The sequence below is a fragment of the Rhinolophus sinicus genome, chromosome 3 (genome assembly GCF_057876585.1).
Source record: "Rhinolophus sinicus isolate RSI-liver-muscle chromosome 3, RSI-T2T, whole genome shotgun sequence".
Lineage (NCBI taxonomy): Eukaryota > Metazoa > Chordata > Mammalia > Chiroptera > Rhinolophidae > Rhinolophus > Rhinolophus sinicus.
This window is the reverse complement of record NC_142503.1, coordinates 99,386,873-99,413,451: the sequence shown is the minus strand read 5'-3', so window position 1 is coordinate 99,413,451 and position 26,579 is coordinate 99,386,873. Positions and strand designations below refer to the sequence as shown.

The window sequence follows — 26,579 nt, the reverse complement described above, 5'->3', positions numbered from 1 at the left end:
TTCCCTCCTCACCTGCTCTCGCAATTTTCCCACCTTTAGGTGAATTCAGTAGTGAGACTCTTCGTCTTGCCTGTCTGCTGCACAGTGACTCCTTTGTGGAGTTATAGTTGTTCAGCTTGTTGTAAATTCAAGGGGAGATTTCCAGAGGCTCACCTCACACCGCCATTTTGATCGATCTGTATGCCGAACTCTTTTAGAGTGGAGGTTTCATTGTGCATTCCTGCGATGTATGAGAGTTTAGGCGCTCTTCATCCGTGGCAGCACTTGATATTGTCAGAATTTTTTTTTAATTTCACCATTGTAATAGGTGTGTAATGATTTAAAACAGTGTTATTGAGATGTAACCCACAAACCATAAAATTCCCCACAGTCTAGGTTTAGAATATTTTCATCACCCCAAAAAGAAACCACATAGTAGTCACTTCCATCTTCACCTCCTCTTAATCTTAGGCCACTACTGATTTTTCCGTCTCTGCAGATTTGCCTATTCGGGTCATTTCATATAAATGGAATCATACAATATGTGTTCTTTTGTGAGTTGCTTCAGTTAGCATAACGTTGTTATGGTTCATCCATATTGTAGCATGTCAGTGCTTCACTCGTTTTTATGGCTGAATAGTCCTCTGTCATGTGGATGGGCCATATTTTGCTTATCCATTTATCATTTGGTGAATATTTGGTTATTGATAATTTTTAGCTATGAATAATGATTCTGTGAACATTTGTGTACAAGTTTTTGTGTGGGCACATGTTTTCAGTTCTCTTGGGTGGAATTGCTGGATCATGTGGTAAGTGTTTAATTTTATGAGGAGCTACCAAACTTTTCTTAAGTGCCTGCACCATTTTCATCGCACTCAACCCTAATATATGAGAGTTCCAATTTCTCCACATCTTTACCTATGCTTATTATTGTCAGTATTTTTTTTTTTTTTAAGATTTTATTGCGGAAGGGGAACAGGACTTTATTGTGGAACAGTGTGTACTTCCAGGACTTTTTTCCAAGTCAGGTTGTTGTCCTTTCAATCTTAGTTGTGGAGGGTGCCTTTCAGCTTCAAGTTGTCCTTTCAGTCTTAGTTGTGGAGGACAACTGGACCTTACCTCAGCTCAGCTCCAGGTCCAGTTGCCGTTGCTAGTTGCAGGGGGCACTGCCCACCATCCCTTGCGCGACTCGAGGAATTGAACTGGCAACCTTGTGGTTGAGAGCCCGGGTTCCATCCAACAACTGAGCCATCCGGGAGGCAGCTCAGCTCAAGGTGCCATGTTCAAGCTTAGTTGCATGGGCAGAGCCCACCATCCCTTGCGGGACTCGAGGAATTGAACTGGCAACCTTGTGGTTGAGAGCCCACTGGCCCATGTGGGAATCGAACCGGCAGCCTTCGGAGTTAGGAGCACGGAGCTCTAACCGCCTGAGCCACCGGGCTGGCACCTATTGTCAGTATTTTTTTTTTTTTTTAAGATTTTATTGGGGAAGGGGAACAGGACTTTATTGGGGAACAATGGTCAAATTGTTGTCCTTTCAATCTTAGTTGTGGGGGGTTCTGTTCAGCTTCAAGTTGTTGTTCTTTCAGTCTTAGTTGTGGAGGGTGCAGCTCAGCTCCAGGTCCAGTTGCCGTTGCTAGTTGCAGGGGGCACAGCCCACCATCCCTTGCAGGAGTCGAACCGGCAACCGTGTGGTTGAGAGGACAGGCTCCAACCAACTGAGCCATCCGGGAGGCAGCTCAGCTCCAGGTGCCGTGTTCAATTTTAGTTGCAGGGGGCGCTGCCCACCATCCCTTGCGGGAGTCGAGGAATTGAACTGGCAACCTTGTGGTTGAGAGCCCACTGGCCCATGTGGGAATCGAACCGGCAGCCTTCGGAGTTAGGAGCACGGAGCTCTAACCGCCTGAGCCACCGGGCCGGCCCCTATTGTCAGTATTTTTGATGGTAGCAATCAAGTAGGTTTAAGGTAGTGTCACATTGTGGTTTTGATTTGCATTTTTCTAAAGAGTCATCGTTTCTTGTGTTTGTTGATCTTTTGTATGTCTTCTTTGGACAAATGCCTGTTCAGATCCTTTGCCCATTTTTATTGGGTTATCTGTCTTTATTATTGAATTGTCACTGTTCTTTATATGTTCTGGATATATACCTTGTTAGATATATGACTTGCAAATATTTCTTCGCATTTTTTGGTTTGTCTTTCACTTTTAGAATGGTTCCTTTGAAGCACACGTGTTTTTAATTTTGATGAAGTTCCGTTTATCTGTGTTTGTCTTTTTTACTTTTGATGTTGTATCTAAGAAACTATGGCCTAACACAAGGCTATAAAGATTTACACTTCTGTTTTCTTCTAAGGCTTTTATACTTTTAGCTTTTACACTTAGGTGTCTATTTCATTTTCAGTTAATTTTGTGACTAGGTATGCAACTTCATTATTTTGCATCTGGATATCCAGTTGTCCCAGCTCCCTTTGATGAGAAGACCTTTTCCCTATTGAATGCTCTTGGCACCCTCGTTGAAAATTATTTGTCTATACATGTAAGGGTTTATTTCTGGACTTGCAATTGTGTTCTATCCACCGATATTCCTGTTTTTATGCCAGTACTACATTGTCCTCATTATTGTAGCTTTGTAGTAAGTTCTGAAATTGGGAATTGTGAGTCCTCCAACATTGTTCTTTTTTAAGATGTTTTGGCCAGAGTGACATTGTGTAAACCTAAATAGTAACTTCCTTCTTAAAATCTTTAAATCAGGCACATCTGATTGCATCTTTCATAAAATTTCTTATCTCTAACCCGATCCACAAGACTTATGATCTGACCGCTGCCCATCTTTCAGGTTTCATCTCACCCTCGTTCCCTCTTGCTCAATGCCTTGCGTACTCCCTGAAAGCTTTAAAATGCCTTCCCAATGCAGGGCTTTTGATTTTGCATCTGCATTTGCTTAGAATGCTCTTTTCTTCACTCTTGACCTAATCCCCGCTCATTCTTCACGTCTTTACTAAATGTCATTTTTAAAGAGAGGCTATTCCTATTATTCTTAAAGTAATGGTTTTTTCTTTTCCCACTTAGAAAAGTAGCACATGTTCATTATATTAATAACAAATTTGAAAAATAAAGAAAAGTACGGTATTTACAAGGAAACCAGAGAATAAGCATCTAGTGCCAGCTTGTTATTTGGTCCTTTGGTCCTCATTTTCTATTTGGAAGCCTGCAGAACTATTTCCTTCACATTGGAAATTGAAAGGCTTTTGAAATTTGAAATTGCCAGAATGAGTCTAGATTGGGTTTGTCACTTGTTTTGCTTGAGACGTAGGCCAAGAACTATATTAGACTATAGACTAGTGTCTTTTTTTCAAGTTCAGGAATGTTTTTTTCTTTTGTGATGTAGTTTTAGTTTGTGATATAGTTTTAGTTTCTTCAAACAAAATGTAGGGTTGACTCTTAAGTCCATTTCTGTATTACTCTCTTTCCTCTTCATCATTTCTTCCCTCCTATCCCCTTTTAAGCTGAATATTGGTATAACATCTTATGTGTGTCTTTTATATCATGGATACAGTTTTCTGCATAGATATTTCAATGCTACATTGCTACCAATTATCTTAATTAATGCTTTTTTCTTTGTAGTCTTTTTTTACTAAGCTGATCTTTTAACCTATTCTCACTTTGTGGTTCTTTGTTGCAGCTTTATAATACAGTACAGCACCTGGCACAATGATATATGTTCAAATATGTAATTAAAGGAATGAATACATAAACAAAAATCAGATCTTGATTGGTGTATACTACTGAGACTATCAAAATATTTTTCTAGGAATGTATTAAAAAAACAAAACAGCTGTATTGAGGTGTAGCTTACATACCATAAAACTTACCCGTTGTTAGGGTATATGCTGATGTAGCTGCTCAGATGCACACACACATGCACACGTACACACACGCAAATGTGCACACGTGTGCATGCACGTACACACACACATACATGCACACACACATGCACACTCTCACAATTGTTTGTTTCCAAGCATGGCTTTCCAGGGGTTTGCTCCACTGTTGCAGCTTAGAGGACAGTGGTTATGCCCAAATGCCTTGAGCTGCGGGTAGGACTGGTCCTCTGCTAGTGGATCTGCATGTGGGCAGAGGAGCACCTTCCAAGCTCAGGCTGTTTCAGATCTGCCCCGACACTGACTTTCCACTCCATCCTTTCATGCCTCCTTGAGTGCGGCCTCAGGGCTGGCCACATGTTAGCCGACCATGACCACAACCTCATCTTCCTAGAGTGTTCGCCCTCGCTGACCTGCACTTGGAACATCACATGGACAGTACAGCCAGCCATGCGTGTTATTCGTCACTCCAAACGGAGTAATATTCCTTTGATCAAAAACAGCCGGTCCTCCTGGTTTGCCCTGCCCGGCCCTGCCCTGCCGAACCTCTGTACTGCTCAGTGGGTGGGTACAGGAGTGGGAGTCATCTCAGGCAAGATTGCCAGAGACTCTCACTGTTCTTACTCAACACTTAGCAATCTTTCAAATGTAAATGCTTCTTGGGTTGTTATATTACTTTGCTGGTTTCTAGGGGTCTGAAGAGGTGGTTTTGTCGAGTTCATCCCACTTTATAATTGCTTTTTGGGGCGAGGAATTACCTACCTTCTTACTAGTCCATAGCTAGACATCCTGCCTCTCAGAATGTACTCTTTTGGTCATTTCCCTAGGTATACTTACTGTTAGGCTGTGTGTGTGTGTGTGTGTGTGTGTGTGTGTGTGTGTGTACATATATATTAATATATGATATATAGGAGATAGAGAGTTTTGAAGGAATTGGTTCATGTGATTATGATGCTGGCATTTCTAAAATCCATAGAACATTCTGGCAGGTAAGAATTGATGTTAATCTTGAGTCCTAATTCCTCAGGGCAGCAGGCTGGAAACTCACTCAGGTAGGATTTCTGTGTTGCAGTCTTGAGGAGAATTCCTTTTCTTTCAGGAAACCTGTCTTTACTGTTTCTTAATGGTTGGGTAAGGCCCACCTGTATTATGGAGGGTAATCTGCTTTATTTGTCTGTTGATTGAATTGTTAATCACATCTGAAAAATACTTCCACAGCAACATCTGGATAGGTGTTGTACCAAACACTGGGTGCTATAGCTTAGCCACCTTGACACACAAAATTAACCATCAAACATGCCCTCTGAGGATTCAGGGTAAATTTGTTTAGTCTAGGTGTAGTCTGATTGCTACCTACTTCATCGCATGTGTCCTTGTTCCAGCTAATCCATAGTATGCACATTTCATATATACACAGTACGTGTTTCACATATATACAATATATGTATTTTACATAGTATGTGTGTTTTACATGTGTGTTCTGCTTTTACACGTCCACATCTTTTAGTCATAGTGTATCTTCAGCTTAGAATGCTCTGTGTGTCCACATGTTATCTGTCCTTCTGAAGGCCAGGTCACAGATACACACAATTTCTTTTGCACCCCATGTACCATATGTCCTGAACTACTTCTTGTTACCTAATCATGCTGGGCTCTGTCATGCCATCATGTTTCTGCACACATGTTCCTATTGGTTATGTTACCTGTCCCTCTTGTTTTCTATAAGGCTTTTATAGCTTTCTTAGGTAGAAATCTACTTAAGATTTGTTCCTTTTCATTATACTTACATTGTCCCCTGTGCTTATTTCTGCTAAGGCCCTGATCACATTTTATTGTCATTGTTTGAATACCTGTCTGTCCATGAGACTTTGTTTTCTGAGAGCAACACTACTGTCCACCGGGCATGTGGTACCTAAATAAATAATTTGTGGGGTGAATAAACTCAGCATGTTTAAAGATTTAGAAGTTGTGTATTTCGTCTGTAATTCCTCTTTATAGTAGAATGTGGAGGTAACGACTCCTTGGGGATGAAGAAAATCTGAATACCCAAGATGAGCCTTGAGTTGGACTCTAAATACCTGGGCATACTAAATATTTGCTTGACTGCCCGACAGAAATAGTTTTATTTACTTTTCCATTTTGTGCATAGCTTCAGACTTGTTATATTAAGAAAAGCTGTTTATCTGATTGGAAATGTTGATTTATATTTGCTTGCATTTGTGTATATTTGTGTTCTAAGAATATCAGAACATCTAAGTGCTTCATTTTCTAGCTAAAATGTTAGTGATAAGTGATGACTAATTTGTAAACAATCTTAATGTGATGGTAAAATAACTTTTTCCTTTTTTTATTAGATGAGCATTATCTTTCTGAAGTAGAATCTCCATGGCCTGAACATATTCTGGAAATCATTTGGAGCAAAATATCTATTTACTAAAAAGATAACCACATCAAGATGGTTGGAAAACTGAAGCAGAACTTACTATTGGCATGTCTGGTGATTAGTTCTGTGACTGTGTTTTACCTGGGCCAACACGCCATGGAATGCCATCACCGGATAGAGGAACGCAGCCAGCCCCTCAGGTTGGAGAGCACAAGGAGCCCCGTGCGAACTGGCCTGGACATCAAAGCCAACAAAACCTTTGCCTATCACAAGGATATGCCTTTAATTTTTATTGGCGGTGTACCGCGGAGTGGAACCACGCTCATGAGGGCCATGTTAGATGCGCATCCTGATGTCCGTTGTGGGGAGGAAACCAGGGTCATTCCCCGAATCCTGGCCCTGAAGCAGATGTGGTCGCGGTCGAGTAAAGAGAAAATACGCCTGGATGAGGCTGGTGTCACCGATGAGGTGCTGGATTCCGCCATGCAGGCCTTCTTACTAGAGATCATCGTCAAGCATGGGGAGCCAGCCCCTTACTTATGTAATAAAGACCCCTTTGCCTTGAAATCCTTAACGTACCTTGCTAGGTTATTTCCCAATGCCAAATTTCTACTAATGGTCCGAGACGGCCGGGCATCAGTGCACTCAATGATTTCTCGAAAAGTTACTATAGCTGGGTTTGACCTGAATAGCTACAGGGACTGCTTGACCAAGTGGAATCGTGCCATAGAGACCATGTATAACCAGTGTATGGAGGTTGGCTATAAAAAGTGCATGTTAGTTCACTATGAACAACTTGTCTTACATCCTGAACGGTGGATGAGAACACTCTTAAAGTTCCTCCATATTCCGTGGAACCACTCAGTGTTACACCATGAAGAGATGATTGGGAAAGCTGGGGGAGTATCTCTGTCAAAGTGAGTACATGTTACGTTTTTTATTTTGATCCTATATTCAGCTAATAGATATTGTGGGTGTGTATGAGTGTGTATATATGTATGTGTATGTGTATATGTGTGTATATATATGTATGTGTGTGTGTGTGTGTGTGTGTGTGTGTATGCATGCATGCATGCGCACCCTAGAGACCTTTTCTGGAATAGATATAGCTTCATAAATGAGTTTTTAAAAAATTTCCTATCCAGTTCATTATAAACCCTTTCATTTATTTAATTCTTTTATTTATTTATGAATTATAGTCCTTTTTATTTATTTGGTGGAGGCAAACTCAGTTCGTAGCAATGAAAGGCTTTTTTCATGGACTTCAGGCTTTAGTGCCCATCATTGAATTTTAGTGGCTTCTGATTTCTAATTTCTAGATATTTTCATTGATAAGGATAGTTTGCTTTTGTATAGATTAAGGTTAATATGAGGAAAAGCATCTACCCTGTTGGTGAGAAGTAGTGAATTCCAAGCATTTAGGAATTTTTAGTTATATAGAAAAATAAAGCTAAAAATATCTAACTCTATCTCTTCATTTTACAGGTAGGAAGACTAAGTGAGAAAGATAAGAATGATTTACTCAAATTTAGATGGCATGGCCAGAATTAGAATCCATGCCTTGGTCTCAATGGGTTAGTGCTTTTTTTCATGGCATTTTATTATATGTAGTATATCTTTTGTCATCTGATGGATGCATTTTCTTTTGAGTTTTACAACAGGCTAGAAAAATTTGGAAGCTTAATCCATAATCCGTACAGGTTCCTTAGATTCAAATACTTCTAAAACCATTGCATCTTTTCCCCTTTATCATGAAGTGATGACTAGGGCATTTTGACTTGATCTGACAACCTGACCTGATGACTTATATCTTAGAGTGAGGATATTAAAATGGAAACTACTGTTAAATTCAGGTATTATCTCATGAAGAAAAATTGGTTATAACAATTTAATTTTTTTTTCCACTTATAAAAGTAATATGTGCCCCCTGTGAAAAAGTAAAAGGAAATGCAGTGACTTCCCTTTTGTACCTTGCTTGCCCCTACCAAGGAATGTCTTCTTGATTTTTTTCCAACGTATACAACTTGTACAGTAAATATTGATTCCTCATGTAGATAATTTGAAAGGAACAGCTATCTTTCTGCACCTAACTTTCAGTTATCGATTACAAATTATTAGGTATCATCACTCCAGTGGCTCTAGGTTATTTTTCTTGGATCAGAGAATTACAGCTCTAGCTACTGTCATCACACTTTGTTGTGTGTTTTTTCTAGATAATAGGCCATAACTAATTTATGTATTCTTAGGTAAGCGTTTCCTTTCTGTGCTTGTAAGTCTACCAAATATCCTACTCCCCGCACCCCCCCCCACCCCCGCCATAATCTTTCCAAATGGATTAAAGAGATATGCTCAAGTGAAATTTTGGTGGAAATCAGAAAAAGTTCATTTTGTCTATATACTTACTATGTTTAAGGTAAACATCTGAGGAAATTCATAGATATTTAGAATTAATGGATTTTGGAAAGGAAAGAGTCCTTAGCATTTAGTATACAGAATGGGCACCCAATGACATTCTGTGCTTTGTCAAGAATCTCACATGGCAGAACCATGACTAGAACTTCAAATGCTTATTCCAAGTGTACAATTTGATGAATGTTTACATCTGTATATATTTGTGTAATCCCCATCCATATAAAGATATAGAAAATTACCAGCAGCCAAGAGGCTCTTTTATGCTTCCTAGTCGATATCCTCCTCAACCCAAAAGGAACTACTATTCCAACCTTAATCACCAGAAGTGATGTGAGGTTGTATATGAAGTTCAAAAACAATCAGTCTTGCTTGGTTTTGAACTTCATATATATGCAATCATTTCTATTTATTATTTCATTCCTGGCTTCTTTCATTTAACATGAGGTTCACCCATAATATTATAAATTGTAGTAGCTTTCTTTTTCATTACTGTAGTTTTTAAAACTTAACACAAATTATCCATTGTTCCACTTATGGACATTTGGTGTTTCTAGTTTTGGGATACTGTGGGCAGAGTTGCTAAGAACATTTTTGTACATTACTTTTGGTGGACATAAGCATTGATTTCTCTTGGGTACACACACATACACACACGCACATGCACGAACGCACGCTCGTGCTGACAATTAAATTCACGAACTTTCCACCATGCACTTACATAGTGGAAAGTTCACAAACTTAATTGTCTGACTTTTGCTGTGTGTGTGTGTGTGTGTGTGTGTGTGTGTGTGTGTACACACCAATGAGTGGAATCGTTGGATCATTAGATGTATCTATATAATTCTATCTCTATCTGTATATCATCTATATCTATCTGTAATAGATACTTCTTGCTTCCCAGAGTGTCTGTATCATTCATTCATTCATGGATAGCTGTACTATACATGACTGTGTTCTAATTACTTCACAATTTTGCCAACACTTGGTATTGTCAATCCTTTTAACTTTAATGGGGTATGAGTATTTTTTCAAACTTAGAAACAAAATAAAACAATAACATTTGAACTCCTTTTTGAAATAGTCTTATCCAGAATTCCAATATAAAATAGGTGAGGGCAGAGCTAGCTCTCTAAAAGAGCTAACTGGGGGATAAGGCAGAAACATATAAAGTGATTCCATTAGTGAGTACCAAGTGGTAAATGTTCCATGTTAGTTGAGAGTCATGACCATAAGGAATTCATAACCCACAGCTGATCATACAATGTGCTTTTGCCTTCCTATAAACATTGTTATTCTAGCAAAATTGTTTAAAATAATTCCTTAGTACTTATTTTGGTATTATGTAGTACTGAAATACCAAAAACATTTAGGCACCCTTGGTGGCTTGAAGATGTCACCAGATGACTCAGGAATATATGCAGAATTTGCTGAAGACAGTGGTAGGAAAGGCTTTCACAGTTTTACCTGCCTTAACTTGTTAACTTTGAAAGTTAAGCTTTCTTTTGCTGTGCTTAGGAATTTCCAGTTGTTTTCAGCCCACTTGCCACCTCTTAGCTCCCTGGTCAGTTCCAGTTACAGAAAAGTAGGAGGTGTCGGGTTATCACTGTGAGCATATAGATTCTTCTGTGAGAGAATTCTGTATAAGAAAACATACTTTCATTATGGGGTGGTCATGGAGTCTTCCTGAGACACTAGTGTATATAAGCCAGGTTTTTTAAAACTGAAAATAAAAGCAGTATTTAGTGAGTAGGAAAAGGAATGAAAACAGATGCTTTGGCTGGCTGATAATTTAGCTTTAGTTCTACATTTAGGTACAACTGTTGAATTTTAGACATACTATTTATCCTTAATGTTTTTAGGTAGTCATTTCAAGTCCAGTCACTACGTAGCGTTAGTTTCCCCAGTGACTGACCTTATACCTTTGATGTTTTGAATACCATGTTCTGTTGTGATAAATTAACCGTTCTGTTCAACTTCGTATTAAACCGAGCCATAGTTTTGAATATGATGGCTCCAAAAAATAATATAGAACTCATTGATCGAATTCTTCCAAGCTAATAGAGAGTAGAAAAAAAAATCAAGGCATTTTAAAAATGTGTTTTGCATTTTCTTTCAAGAAATGTTTGTATAGAAAGGTGGGGAGAGTAAGTTTTAAGGAAAACACTTTATGCGAATACCATGTTTCCCTGAAAATAAGACCTAGCTGGACAATCATCTCTAATGCATCTTTTGGAATAAAAATTAATATAAGACCAGGTTTTATATTAATATTATCTTATATAAGACCCGGTCTTATGTTAGAGTAAAATAAGACCGGGTCTTATATTAAGTTTTGCTCCAAAAGATGCACTAGAGCTGACTGTCCAGCTAGGTCTTATTTTCGGGGAAACACGGTAGATGTGTCCCAGTAGAATTCTCCAGGTGACTGAATGTGGAAGAGGATCTTGGTCAGTGAGTGGTACCTACTGCTGAGGCTTTTCCCCGGATATTTTGAGTAGGAAATAGAAGTGAAGTTTGAAGCTGTGGACATCGACCTCTTCTCACGGATTGTGCAATTTTTGTTATCTGCATCTGGGAACATTCCCAAAGTTACTAGCGTGTACATAGTTGTTTCTGCTATTAAACACATTAAGATACTATAAAATTACGTGGAACAAATAAAAATCATCAATAATAATAACAAAAAAAAAGCCACCAAGGTACACTCAAGAATGAGTGAAATAAAAATGAGACCTAGGATCAGTAAACAAGTTTACTAGTCAAAAGAACAAAGCCAGGAAAAACAATATAATGGTAACGCTTAAACAGAACAAGTACAAGAATCATAACTATAATTCAGAAAAGAGTTATCTACCCTTAGAGCAGAAAGGGTATACAACTTAATATACAACTATTAAGCACAAATGGTTAGAATGAAAAATATAGCAGTGGTAAGTACAAGAGAATAAGAGCATGATAACTGGCACTCTAAAGCTTCTAATAAGTAAAGCAAAGAAAAAACTAGAAATCAGATCCATAGCAAAGAAAGATTAAATAAATAGGTGAAAGTCATGCAAAAGAGCTTTTGGAAATGGAGATACTTTTGAGGAGGTACAAAGAATAGTTATTTATTACAATTAGAAGATTAAATTTCTTTTTAGTTTTCAAAAGGAAATTTAGTTTGGCAATTAAAAATTTTTATAATATCTTACAGGATTAGCAGAGAAAGATAACAGATATCCACTTGAAAATTTTCTGAAATTTAAGAATAAGAATATTATGAGCAAATTATGACAAACACAGGCTATATTCAGGCAAATTATGATCACTTCTACAGCATGTAAAATTAGTATGCAAATTAGGATTACCTGAGCTCTTATATCCCAGAAGAATTTTATAAATATTACATTTTTACCTAAATACATCATTGACAGCTATGGATAGATCATCCAAACAAAGTATATAATGAAATAGCAGCCCTACATGATACATTAGATGAAATGGACATAATTTACATTTATAGAGCATTTTATCCTAGAACATCAGACTATACATTCTTTTCTAGTGTACATGGAACATTCTCAAGGATAGACTATATGTTGGGACATAAAACTAGCCTCAGCAAATTTAAGAAGATTGAAATCATACCAAGCATATTCTCTGATCACAAGCCTTTGAAATTGGATATCAACTGCTAAAAGAAAGCAGGAAAAAACACAAATACATGGAGATTAAACAACATACTTTTAAAGAATGACCGGGTCAAAGAAGAAATAAGAAGAGAGATCAAAAGATACATAGAAACAAATGACAACGAAAATATATCCTACCAAAATTTTTGGGATGCAGCGAAGGCAGTTTTAAGAGGGAAATTTATATCATTACAGGCCTATCTCAAGAAACAAGAAAACTCCCACATAAATAACTTCACATCACACCTTAAAGAACTAGAAAAAGAAGAACAAATGAAACCCAAAGTCAGCAGAAGGAAGGAAATAATAAAAATGAGAGCAGAACTAAATGAAATAGAGAACAAAAAGACAGTAGAAAAAAATTAACGCAACAAAGAGCTGGTTCTTTGAAAGGGTTAATAAAATTTACAAATCCTTGGGTAGACTCACTAAGGTAAAAAGAGAAAAAAGATACAAACAAAATCAGAAATGAAAGAGGGGGGAAGTGACCATGGATGCCACAGAAATACAAAGGATCATCCAAGAATAGTATGAAGGATTATATGCCACCAAATTCAATAACCTAGAAGAAATGGACAAGTTCTTAGAAACATATAGCCTTCCTAGGCTGAATCATGAAAAATTGGAAAATCTAAATCGATAATCACTAGTAAGGAAATTGAATCATCCGATACCTTCCCAAGCAAAAATCCAGGACCAGATGGCTTCACTAGTGAATTCTACCAAACATTCAAAGAAGATCTAATTACCTGTCTTACTCAAGCTCTTCCAAAAAATTGATGAAGAAGCAATACTTCCTAACTCATTTTATGAGGCCAACATTACTCTGATAACAAAACCTGGTAAGGATAACACAAAAAAAGAAAACTACAGACCAATATCTCTGATGAATACAGATGCAAAAATCCTAAACAAAATTCTAACAAATCGAATGCAACAATGCATTAAAAAGATTATTCATCACGGCCAAGTGGGGTTCATCTCAGGGGCACAAGGATGGTCCAACATATGCAAATCTGTCAATGTAATACATCACATAAATAAAATAAAGGAAAAAAAATCACATGATTATACCAATTGATGCAGAAAAAGTGTTTGACAAGATACAATATCTATTTGTGATTAAAACACTTAATAACATAGGTATAGAAGGAAAATACCTGAACGTAATAAAAGTCATATATGACAAACCCTAAGCTACTGTTAGAATTAACGGTGAAAAACTGAAGCCCTTTGCTCTATGATCAGGAAAACTACAGGGCTGTCACCTATCACCTCTAATTTTCAACATAGTATTGGACGTCCTAGCCAGAGCAATCAGGCAAGAGAAAGAAATCAAAGGCATCCAAATTGGAAATGAAGAAGTTAAATTGTCACTATTTGTAGATGACATGTTGCTATATATAGAAAACCCTAAAGGCTCCACCAAAAAGCTATTAGAAACAATGAATGAATACTGTAAATTTGCCAACTACAAAATCAACGTGAAAAGTTCATTGCATTACTATATACTAACAATGAAATCTCAGAAAAAACAAAAAAACAATTCCTTTTGCAATTGCAACAAAAAGAATAAAATACCTAGGAATAAACTTAACCAAAGATGTGAAAGACCATATGCTGAAAACTATAAGACATTTTTAGAAGAAATTGAAGAAGACACAAAGAAATGGAAAGACTTTCTGTGTTCATGGATTGGAAGAATCAACATAGTTAAAATGGCCATATTACCCAAAGCAATATACAGATTTAGTGTAATCCCCATCAAAATACCAATGACATTTTTTAAAGAAATAGAACAAAAAAATCACCAGATTTGTATGGAACCACAAAAGACCCCAAATAGCCAATGCAATCCTAAGAAAAAAGTGTGATGCTGAATGTATCACACTCCTGACTTTAGCTTGTACTACAGGGCAACAATAATCAAAACAGCATGGTATTGGCAGAAAACAGACACGGAGACCAATGGAATAGAATTGAGAACCCAGAAATGAAACCACATAAATATGGACAGATAATTTTTGACAAAGAAGCCAAAACCATACAATGCAGAAAAGACAGCCTCTTCAATAAATGGTGCTGGGAGAATTGGAAAGCCTCGTGCAAAAGAATGAAACTAGACTGCTATCCGTCATCGCGTACCAAAATTAACTCAAAATGGATTAAAGACCTAAACATAAGTCCTGAAACAAAAAAATGCATAGAAGAAAACATAGGTGCTAAACTTATGGACCTTGGGTTCAAAGAGCATTTTATGAATTTGACCCCAAAGGCAAAGGATGTAAAAGCTAAAATAAATGAATGGGACTATATGAAACTTAAAAGCTTCTGCACAGCAAAAGAAACCATCCACAAAACAAAGAGGCTACCAACTGAATGGGAGAAGATTTTTGTAAACAACACCTCTGATAAGGGGGGTAATATCCAAAATACATAAAGAACTCATACAACTCAACAGCAAGAAAAAAGCAATCCAATTAAAAAACAGGCAGAGGACCTGAATAGACATTTCTTCAAAGAAGACATACAAATGGCCAATAGACATGTGAAAAAATGTTCAACATCACTAATCATCAGAGAAGTGCAAATAAAAACCACAATGAGATATTACCTCGCACCAGTTAGAATGGCTGTCATCAACAACACAAATATTAACAAGTGTTGGAGAGGCTGTGGAGAAAAAGGAACCCTCATACACTGTTGGTGGGAATGCAGATTAGTGCAGCCGCTATGGAAGGCAGTGTGGAGGTTCCTCCAAAAATTAAGAATAGAATTACCATATGTCCCAGTAATCCGTCTCCTGAGTATCTACACCAAAATCTGAAAACATTTATCTGTAAAGATACATGTGTTCCAATGTTCATTGCAGCATTATTTACGGTGGCCAAGACATAGAAAGAACCAAAGTGTCGTTTGATTGATGATTGGATGAAGACGTGGTATACTGTTCTATTTGATAGTATCCTGCCATAAGAAAAATTGAAATACTACCATTTGCGACAACATGGATGGATCTTGAGATTATTATGCTGAGTGAAATAAGTCAGAAAAAGTCGAGAATTATATTATTTCACTGATATGTGGTATATAAAACTGAAAACAACAAAAGAAAAAGGCAGACAAATGAAGAAACAAAAACTGATAGACACAGACAATAGTTTAGTGGTTACCAGAGGGTAAGGGGGTGCGGGGTAGTATATGAGTGTAAAGGGGATCAAATTATGGTGATGCAAAGAGAACTAACTGGGCAGTAAACACACAATGTGATATATAGATGATGTAATACAGAATTGTACATGTGAAATCTATGTAACTTTACTAACAAGTGTCACCCCAATAAACTTTAATTTAAAAATATATTGTTTTGTAAATTTAGTGCAACCTAAGTGTGCAGTGTTTATAACGTCTACAGTCGTGTACAGTTATGTCCTTGGCCTTCACACTCACTCACCACTTACTCACTGACTCAGTCCTGCAAGCTCCATTCATGGTCATGCCCTGTACAGCTGTACCATTTTTTATCTTTTATACTGTATTTTTATTGTACCTTTTCTGTTTAGACATGTTTAGGTACACAAATACGTACTATTGTTATACAGTTGCCTTCAGTAGTAAGTACAGTACCATGTTGTACAGCCCTGTAGCCCACAAGCAATAGGCTATACCATACAGCCTAGGTGTGTAGTAGGCTGTACCATCTAGGTTTGTGGATATGTACTCCATCATGTTCCCACAATGACGAAATCACCTAATAACTTACCCTCGTCGTTGAGTGAAGTATGACTGTATAATACAATGCTAAGAACTACGGGAAACCAAGAAGAGTTACCGAACTCTCTCTGGGGTGCTCAGGAAGGCCTTCCTGCACGCTGTGGTACCAAACTGAGAACTAAAGCTGCACCTGTCAACCTTGGCACTGTTTTCATTGGAGGCCAGATAATCCATGTGGGGGTCGTCTTGTACATTGTGGGATGGTTAGCACATCCCTGGCGTAACTCAGTAGATGCTAGTAATAACCCCAGTCCACATTGTGACAACCGAAAATGTTTCCAGACTTTGCCAAATCCTCCCCACCGCCCGTGGGAAATGCTCCTTCTCCCACTCCTGCTGAGAGCTTTTTCCCTAAAAGATGAGAAAATCAACAGATAAAGGGAAGAGCATTGAGTTGGGACTTGTAGGATATTGTACTCCTTGGGTGACCCATGGTTGGAGTGCTGTAGTTCTTCCTTGACTGTCCAGAATGTTTTTCCCTTCTTTAGCCAAATGAACCATCAAGGTAGTCCTCCTGGGAGCAGTCTGTGTCTAACTCTAGGCCTACAAGTGTCCAAAGAGAAGAGGAGGAATGGAGGACTTCATGTGGCATGACTCCTGTCACAACATAGCGGCACAAAGGGTCCTTGGGAACCACTGTGCCCTGTTCTGCCTGACTGTGGACACTCCCCTCCCACTGTGTCGTTGAAGTCACCCAAGCTCAGTGCCATTTGGGCCCAGAATGTGACATTTGTTTTTCATAGCCTAATATAGTTCTTAAACATAAAGTAAAATAAAACAAAACCAGGCTGCAATCATTTTGAAGTTACAGTATGGATAGATTTATAAAGATGAGAAGCATTGTGGCATTAATGAGGAACTATATAGGCAGTTTGGTGTTGCTAGAGTTCATTTCCAGTCAGCCGGGAAGCCGTCGGAAATAAGACAAGAGAGGTGATGGCAGGCCAGGATTTGGGAGGTCTTATATTTTACACTAAAGACCTTGAATTTTATCCTGTACACCATTAGCTTCAAACCTATCTAATTAGTGGGACACTCCTTTCAAATAGATTCTCATAAGGAACCTTGGTACCCAAAGTACTTAGAAGTGGCTCTGATTGAGGCAACATTTTTCAATTTTGCTTGGATTTAACAAAACTGAAACTCACAGAACTGCAAAACTTCTGTTTTGTTTTCAAAAGAAAAAAATTGGTTATAACATCCTCTAACATTTACAGAAATGATAAAAAATTTAAGAGGTTGGGATTATAATGATTTTTAAAAACACAAAAAAGTTTGGCCTTTTAAGGTATAAAATGTTAACCTAAAAAGCCAAAGTGAAAGGCAACAAGCATTTATTTGAGACTGGAGGATTGCAATCCAGAGGCACAGATTGAGGCAGACCCAAACTGTCCTGATTTCAGGTTGAAGGCAAGGGGTTTTATGAGAAAAAGGATGAGAATTACACAAATAAAGAAATTTCTGTTGGTGCTCGCAAGCTAAGTTACTCTAGCTATACACGACTGGTTGCTGATGCTAAAGAATGTCCAGAATCACCAGTCCGTGTGGTCAGGAGGTCTGCTTTCCCGCCAGCTTTACAAACAGTTGTTGGGAAGACAGTATTGTTTGGGCCCTGTCCTAGGGTTATCTTGACCTGTTCAAACATTACAGAGGTTCAGGGAGTTAGATGTTCCAGGCAGTTCCCCAGGAATGACTGGTCTGGCCCCGTTTTAAAATGTCTTCACTTATGTCAACTTCACAAAAACTTAGAAGATCCTTTTAGTGTGAAAAAAATTTTTGTTTAAAAGATTTAAAAATGTAAGCCTGTTGGGAAGTGTTTTTCTAAGGTAAAGCATAGAGCAAATTTGATCTGTAAGTAGAAAAACGTATAAAATTGGTTAACTGCTTTGAAAGAAAAAGCAAGCACATCCTAGGTATTATAGCTGGTGCCTATCCAGATTTCATGGTCCTCTCTGTCTTCATGGGGGATATGCATATTCAGCTTCACTAGGTAATGCCAAATTGTTTTCCAAAGAGTTTGCAGTAGTTTACACTGCCACCATTAGTATAAACATTCCCAAGGATTCATATCCTCATCAGTCTGGCTTTTTCCCCCCCACTGTTAATATTTTGTGTTTATTTTCCAGTTACACATATGCATGTATTTTTAAACTTAAATGTACATCCACATCAAATACTTAAATAATAAAATTGGGATCACTTAGTGTACAGAATTAACAATTCTGCATTTTATAACCTTCTTACTTGACTATATAGTTCAGCCTGGCTTTAAAATAGTTCCAATCGGGTAAGAGTAAATGGTAACTCATGATTTTAATTTGTAGTTTTCTGATTAATGAGTTTGAGCACCTTCTATTTTCATTGGCCATTTGTGGTTCTCTTCTGTGAAATGCTTGGTCATGACTTTTGCCCATTTTTCTGATTGGTAAGTGTGGGGACAGAGTCCCAGAGAGCAGTTTCCAGGCTCTCGGCCTCGCGTGGGGAGGTGCTGGCTACGGATGGTGAATGACCATTGACTGTGATTGGTTGGCCGTCAGCCGGTTAGCCAATTGGCTACTGATGTAATTGCCGGGAGTGCGTTGATTGGTTGGTTGGTTGGCAGACAGAGAAGTGAATGGCGGACTGCGGATCTCGTGGATCCTACTGCATTGTGTCTCACCCGGCTGCCAGTGAGACTATAGTGGTATAACTCCCCTATGTATGGCTCCGTGGGTGTTCCTTTTTGTCCTCACCATATCCTGCCTTCTTATGTGGGGAGCGGGACCAGAGACCCCGCATGACACCCTGCATGACAGTAAGGTTTGTCTTTTTCTTTTTGATAACCTTTATCTGATACATATGTTATAATTGTTTCTCTCCTTAGCTCGTCTTTTAACTTACTTTATACTATCTTTTGACGAATGTAAATTTTAAACTTGTTGCATTTATCAATCTTCTTTTATTTTATGAACTTTTTTTTTTTTAGTGATTCATTCCACTTTATTCTTCATTTTAAAAATTGTTTTGGCTATTGTAAGGCCTTTCCCTGTCCTCATAAACTTTTGAATAAGTTTGTCTATGTCTGTAAAACACCTTGCTGATATTTTGATAGGAATTGCATTAAACCTATAGATCAATTTGGGGAGACACATCTTTACAATTTTGAGACTTCCAAGCCACGAACATGGCATATCTTTCCAAATATTTAGGGTTTCTTTCATTTTTGTAGTTAGCATTTTATGATTTTTAGTGTACAGATTCTGTACACATTTTGTTAGACTTATGCTTAAGTATTTCATTTTCTTTGAAGCAATTATATATGCTGTTGTATTTTTTTTCATATTTATGGAGAAAATCTTTTTTTTTTAGTTTCAGGTGCACAAAACAATACGAAAGTCAATTTGGGGAATGTAATCAATAATGTTGTAAAGATTTTGTAGGGTATCCGATGGACACTTGTCTCATTAGGGAGACCACCTCAGGGATGATTAGATGCCTGATCACTGCACTGTACACCTGACCTGAAGCTGAACAATAATGAATGTCAACTACAATTATATATATATATATACATACACACACACACACACACACACACATACACACACACATAAAATATATGTATATGTAGTTGCAAGAAGTGGAATACAGCATTAGGAGTAGAGACAGTGGAAATGTAATGGCTGTGTGCGATGTCAGAGGGGTAGTGGATGGGGGGAGGGGGTTGTCACTGTGTGAGGGATATAAATGATAACTGTCTATTACAGTGTATGGTTTGAACTTTTTGTGTTTTGTAAAGAAATTCTTATCTTAAAAATAGTCTCCCATATTTTTTCTAAAATTTAATCATTTTTCCTTTTACATTAATCAATCAGGAATTTATTAATCAGTATGGAATTTATTTTTTTAGGTGAGGTGCAGATCCATTTTCAATTTTTTCCATATGGAAGACCAGTTTCTCAGAACTATTTATGGAATAGTTGTTTTTTCCCTAGTAAAATGACTTTGTCGTATGGCCAGTTATTTAACCAGTTAGTTAAATATTAAATTTTCATATTGCATTATTCTGCTAGTGAGATCTCTGTCTTCATTTCCACTCTATTTTAATTACTATAGTTTTACAAAAGTCTTAATATCTAATGGGGCATGCCCCGTCCTTTGGTGTTCTCTAGGAATGTCTTGGCGATTTTTAGCTCTTTGTTCCTCCATATAAATCATGCTTAAGTTTACACTGATTCTGTAGATAATTTTGAGGATAGCTCACATTATGGTCTTAGCCTTCCTATTCATAACACAGTATGCTTCTCCATTTATTTTGGCGTTCAGCATGTTTTTATGATATTTTATAATGTTCTTCATAAAAGACTTGTATTTCTTTTGATTAATTTATTAAGTACCTTCTTTTTTGTTAATATAAGCAATGTGTGTGTGTTAAATTTTGTTTAATTGCTCTTGTATAGAAATGCAAATGACTTTTGTATATTTATATCTTGAAGTTTTCCTGATGTATTGTGTTTATTGCCTAGGCTAGGACTTCTAATAATAACAAGCAATCTTGTTTTAAAGCAGTGGTTCTCAGTGGGGGCCGTGTTGCTCCCTGGAGGACATTTGGCAATGTCTGGAAATATTTTTGGTTGTCACAATGGTGGGGTGGTGGCACTACTAATGTCTAATGGATAGAAGCCAGGGATGCTGCTAAACATTCTACAATGCACAGGACAACCCCACAACAAAGAATTTATCTAGCCCAAAATGTCAGTAGTGTCAAGGTTGAAAAACCTTAAAATAAGTTTGTTTTTATTATGAAAAATTTCAGATATAAATGTATAATGATATATAAAACCCCCATGTATGACCACGTACAATTATCAATGTAGGCAAACATTTTTTTCATTTAACTCTCTCCTTCCTCCTACTTCTGAATTATTTTAAAGCAAATCCAAAATATATCATCCATCTTTTTTTTTTTTTAAATAAATGAATCATTTATTTCATTAAACTAGACATCAGGCGTTTACGAAAAACTTGTGATTGAAATCTGCTTAAAGCTTCTTTTCCCTAATAAAGTACTTTATTTTATGTTATTCGTTCCTGTGAAGACATATTCAGTAATGGTTAAGATTTTGGTTTCTGAGATAGAATCCCAGCTGTGCCACTTACAAGAAGTGCGAACCTAGACAAGTCACTTCATTGATTTGAGTCTTGGTTTATTTGTCATTTAAAAGGTTGTGTTTAAGAAAGAAAATCTGGAGCCATTTTTATAAAGGGTACAGATGAAGAGCCAGATGGAGAAGTACACAGGGCGGGGTCCGGAAGGGGCCCAAGGGCAGGAGCTTCTGGCCCCGTGAACTGGGGTGTTCCATCCTTCCAGCATGTAGATATGTCCAACCCAGAATCTCCTCAAAATGAAGTGAATTAACACAGCATACATTTATCCGTCATAGTTTCTGTGGGTCAGGAAGGGCATGGCTTAGCTGAGTCTTTTGGCTTAGAACCTCACAAGGCTGCAATCAAGGCTTCATGGTAAGGGATAGTTTCCCAGTTCATGTAGTTTGGAGCAGTATTTAGTTTCTATGGGTTTCAGGTGGAGGACCTCACTTCCTTGCCATGAAGTTTTCTCTGTGTGGCTACTCACAATATGGCAGCTGACTTCATCAGAGCAAACGAGCTCTTTGAGAAGAGCCAGAGAAAGTGAGCAAGATGACGTCACATCTTTTGTAACCTAATCTTGAAAGTCACATCCTATCACTTTAGCCATATTCATTAGAAGCAAGTTCCTAGGTTCAGCTACAATCACAGGGAGGACCTTACACAAAGGACTACCAGGAGTTGGGAATCATCAGGTACCATTTTATGTATTTTTTTTTTTTTTTTGGATTTTAATGTATTGTGGGGACAGAGCCCCAGAGAGTAGTTTACAGGCTCTTGGCCTCACGTGGAAGGGTGCTGGCTCGGGTGGTGGATGGCCGTCGGCTGTGGCTGATTGGCCGTTGGCTGTGGCTGATTGGCCATCGGCTGTGGCCGGTTGGCCGATTGGCCGCTGGTATAACTGCTGTGGCTACGAAGGATTGCCGAGGATTGCCGAGGAGCCGAGCAGAGCCGAGCAGAGCCGAAGAGAGCGGAAGAGGAGAGCGGAAGAGGAGAGCGGAAGAGGAGAGCTGAGAGAGAGGAACAGAGTCGAGAGAGTGGAGGAGAGTCGTCGGTCGGTAGTTTGGCGAAAAGGCGGACGGCAGGTTGCGCGTCGGGTGGGCCCAGCCTCCAGTGAAACCATAGTGGTATGACTCCCCTACCTATGGCTCCGTGGGTGTTCCTTTTTGGCCTCACCATATCCTGCGTTCTTGTGTGGGGAGCGGGAGCAGAGACCCTGCAGGCCGCCCCGCCTGAAAAATGGTGTGGCGAGCAGGCCTCCGCGCACGACATGTATGAAGGTCTTTATTTACAACTTTATTGGCAAAAGAAAAAAAAGAAGAGGAAAAAGTTTAATGGCATTGTAGCTGATCCTGTTGGATTAAAGAAGTTTCATTTTAAATGTCCGTCTGTACATATTGAATCTGCATATGCCGTTTCCTTTATGAAGTACAGCGCTCGTATTTTAGGCTGTCATTTAAACATATAAATACAAAAGAAATAAAATTACTTATTAAAAACTGAATTAAATAAAGGGTATTTTACATTTAAATTTATGTTGTCCTTATAATAATATATGCCCAATGAAAATCAAAAGCTGGGAAAGCAGTCACACTTCCTACTTGAGTGGACAGTTACACCAATCAGCCATTTTCTGCAATGACCATGGTATTTTCAATTTATCATGAACTGCTCTGAACTTACTATGAGATACAGCCAAAGTCAGAAGACAAAACATAGGGGAATATTCCTTTTTTGAAGGAGAGTGAGCCCTCCAGAATATCAGCATGGGAAATAAACATCCTGTTGAAGAATTCTAGGAGGAAAAAAAAAATGTTGTCAGTTTCAACTTATGCTGAGCCAGCTTAATTTTTTCATTGACTTGTTTGGTGGTGTTTTTCTAAATCAGATGTGTTGCATTCTCCTAGTTCATCCAAATCTTCCCCAGTAAAAAGGTTTTCATCACCGGGAACAGCATTGATGGCTCAGTTTTCCTGTCCCTCCCCTTTGTTCATTGTCCTCTTCTAAATCACTTCTGTCACCATTTTCAGCCCCACCTGTAGAAGCCTCACTTACTCTGTTTCCCTGTGAATAAGACCTAGCCAGACAATCAGCTCTAATGCATCTTTTGGAGCAAAAATCAATACAATACTCGGTCTTATATTGGATGATATAAGACCCGGTCTTATAGTAAAATAAGACCGGATCTTATATTAATTTTTGCTCCAAAAGACGCATTAGAGCTGATTGTCTGGCTAGGTCTTATTTTCAGGGCAACATGGTAATTTGTTTTCATCCTTTTCTGAAGTATATGTGCTGAGTCTTTCAAGATTGGCCACAGTAATACCTGTCTCTTCTACATCTCTTGGGATGTGCAGCTTAAATCAATGTCATTTACATTCACTGAATCATCACCCCCATTTCCTGGGTGTGACAGGTGTTGTCTGCTTCCTCCTCATCATGAGCCAGTCAGGACAAAACTCAAACACTTCAGGACCACCGGTCACTACTGCTTTCCCTGCTTTGAAGTCTGCTTTCCTTCTTTCCATATCTTGCTTGAGTTTATCAATCTTTTCTTGTCTTACCCTTTTCTTCCATGCAAGAAGAGTCTAGAGTAATTTTGGTAACATTTGGACCTAGGACAGAATGCTCTCTTAGATTTTCTAATGAGATTTCATCTTCTTCCTCTTTTTATCTTTTTTCAACACAATTCCAGGAAGAAGTGCATAATGATACATGCAAGTATCACCCCTCTGGGACACACCCCAAACCAGCCATGTTTGTTGTTTTCAGTAGCTTCACAGAAGTGCTTACAAAGTCTGTTCACTACTTCTTCCAGTTTTTTCTCCTCTCTGTTATCCATAGTATCTTTTTCAAGTTCTTCGTCTTTTGCATCAATGTGAACACTTCGCTTTTCACATTTTCTCTGTAGTCAGGTCATGAGAGAACCTACACTTACCCCCTCTGTGCACTGTCCTTGCTTGAAGAACGCATGTACCAGATTTGGGATCTGCACCTTTATTTACTTTTTGAGTGTCAACTACAGGTTTGACACCTCATTTAGCTCTTGGGAGACTTTCTTCTTGTCATCTTTCTTAAATTTCTTTTCAGCTTCACTTTGTGCTACCTGACCTGGATGTTGTTGACCAGATTTAACTTGATGAGGGACAGCCTTGATAAACTTATGTTGCTTTGCTTCTTTCTTAGTCTCTAGACCAAAAGTCTTGTCTTCAATACATCTCCTTTTCTTGGTCCACCTTTTTGCTTCCCCCAGCCTGAGCCTGTTTTTTGGGGGGCATTGTGGAAACAGGTGGCACCGGCCTGAAGCGTAGCAGGACACCCGCAGGGCCTGTGGCCCGGAGGCAGGAGGCAGGAGGAGGACAAGGACCCGCTGCGGGCTGCATGGTCTGTCCAGGCTGCCAACGACTCATTTCCCTTGCATATGCAAAATACATTTCTTCCCTCCCCAGGCCCCCTGTCATCCCTTTACAAGATTAAAGTCCAGTATCTCACTATCTAAATCAGGATTAATTGTGGATGAGCCTTCTGGGTATAGTTCCTTATATATAGGTCCTTGAATATAATTGCTCTCAACCTGAGTATCTGTGACACTTAAAGATACAGGTGGTTTCTACCACCCCCATAGCTCAATATACAATGAGACAGGCATAGGGTAATAGACATTCCTGTTTAAAATGGGAAAAGGAAGCACAGAGGCTTCACTGGCCCATGTCAGTTCTGAAATCCATCTGGGAAAATGTTGGACATTTGATCAGGTCTCAATCAAATAAGAATAATTCTAGGAATTGTTGTCCAGGAATTTTAGCTGTGCCCTCTGGGCTTTTGAATGATCCTCCTTTTTTCATGAAATATAACACATATTTTGCAGCTATGCGGTTTTATCGTGCCAGGAGAATTTTGGGAATCCAATGGTCTTTTCATTGTGCACTATTTCTGTCTCTTTTAAGTCCAAGTCCAGTTGCTGCTGATAAACTTTTCTCAAAAATTTTCTCTAAATGTCATTGGGTTTCATTCCATTGGATAATAGTTATACCTGTAATTCTCTTTGAGGTAAACACTTCTTTGCTTTGTACTCATGCTGTGATGGCTAAAGGACAACGTGCTTAAGCTTCCTAGAGGCCTTGCTGTACAACTGAGGACCAGTGAGGCACACCCATAATTTGTTCAGAGGACTGTATGACTGAACTGTTGGGAGCCATTTTAGAAACAGCCCACCACACAGGTTAAATTTTTATCTAACTGAAGTAGTTGTATGATGTTTTTTCTCCTTTAAGCTACTAATGTTGCGGAAGAATGACGAGGACCGAGAGACTCAAGCAGCACGCAAAGATCAGGGGGATTGTTCCCAAAGAACTGAGCACTAACTGGGGTCAGGCGCTTTGTTTTATAGGGTTAGGCCTCCGGGTTAGGGGGAAATCTGGCCAGGGTGCTGGGGAGGTCCGTCCCTAGTAGATGTGATCGCTCAACATTGTTTTGACAGGGAGGCCTCTAACCATAGTGCCCTCGGGAGACATCTCTGATAAGGGGATGGAGGGAGGCAGCTCCGATAAGGGATGAAGCTCTTAGAGGGGGCTGTAGGAAAAAACCGTCCCAACACTAATATAGTTACATTAATAGATTTTCAAATGTTGATTTAGTCTCGAATATCTGGGAAAAGCTCCAACTGATTTGTGCTGGATTTGATATGCTAACTTTTGGTTTATGATTTTTTTATCTATTTCATTAGTGATGCTGACCTGTTATTTTCATTTTTGTTGCAATCTATGTCTGATTTTGTTACATAGTTATGCTAGCCTTACAAATTACTTGGAAAGTGTCTCCTCCCATTCTGTGCATCTTTTGATTGTCTTTTTCTCAAGCTTGGTTCACATTTTCTTGGTTTTGGGAATTCTGTTTTGAGTCTCTAAGTCCTGGAATCCTCTGGAGAATGATGATTTTGTTTGTTTGTTTTGGTAGGCAATTAAGCTGATTAGGTTTTAAACCACAAGTTTGTCGCACCTTCTGTGAACAGTGTTTCCAGGATCAGTTCAGTTTTCAGACTTTGCTATGCTGCTTTGGTTTTTTTCTCGTCCACACACCATCCATCTATAAACATGGAGCTTTGGTGGAAATTTATTTTATAGTTTAATTCTCAAAGCCTTTGCTGTGCTTCCTTCAGTCTACCCCAGGTGTGAGCTAGAAGTTGTGCTGATGCATATGCAAAATTATGGGATATTTTCTCTCTCTGCCTGGATTTCCTAAACATTCCTTGGCTCCCAGAGGCTGCTTTTCTTGTTATTCTGGCCAGAGGATGGGTTTCTCTCAGAGTTTTAGAGAAACCCTGAGTACTGTCATCATGCATTTTGGCATAACT

The 26,579-nt window shown here is 38.5% G+C and overlaps 1 protein-coding gene and 1 pseudogene across 5 annotated transcripts in view; one reads left to right on the top strand and one right to left on the bottom strand.

Annotated features, from left to right (window-relative positions):
- TPST1 (tyrosylprotein sulfotransferase 1) overlaps positions 1 to 26,579 on the top strand; it is a 173,936-nt gene that overhangs the window by 25,766 nt on the left and 121,591 nt on the right. For 4 of the 5 annotated variants that reach the window (XM_088796801.1, XM_088796800.1, XM_088796802.1 and 1 more), the window contains exon 2: positions 6,214 to 7,159. In XM_088796801.1, the coding sequence (XP_088652927.1) occupies positions 6,315 to 7,159 (845 nt within the window). In that variant the 5' untranslated portion in view covers positions 6,214 to 6,314. Of the gene's footprint in view, positions 1 to 6,213; positions 7,160 to 12,198; positions 16,820 to 26,579 lie in introns of those variants that run through there. The other variant, XM_088796804.1, reaches the window with a different exon arrangement.
- On the bottom strand, positions 23,080 to 24,504 carry LOC109438566 (zinc finger CCCH domain-containing protein 15-like; annotated as a pseudogene).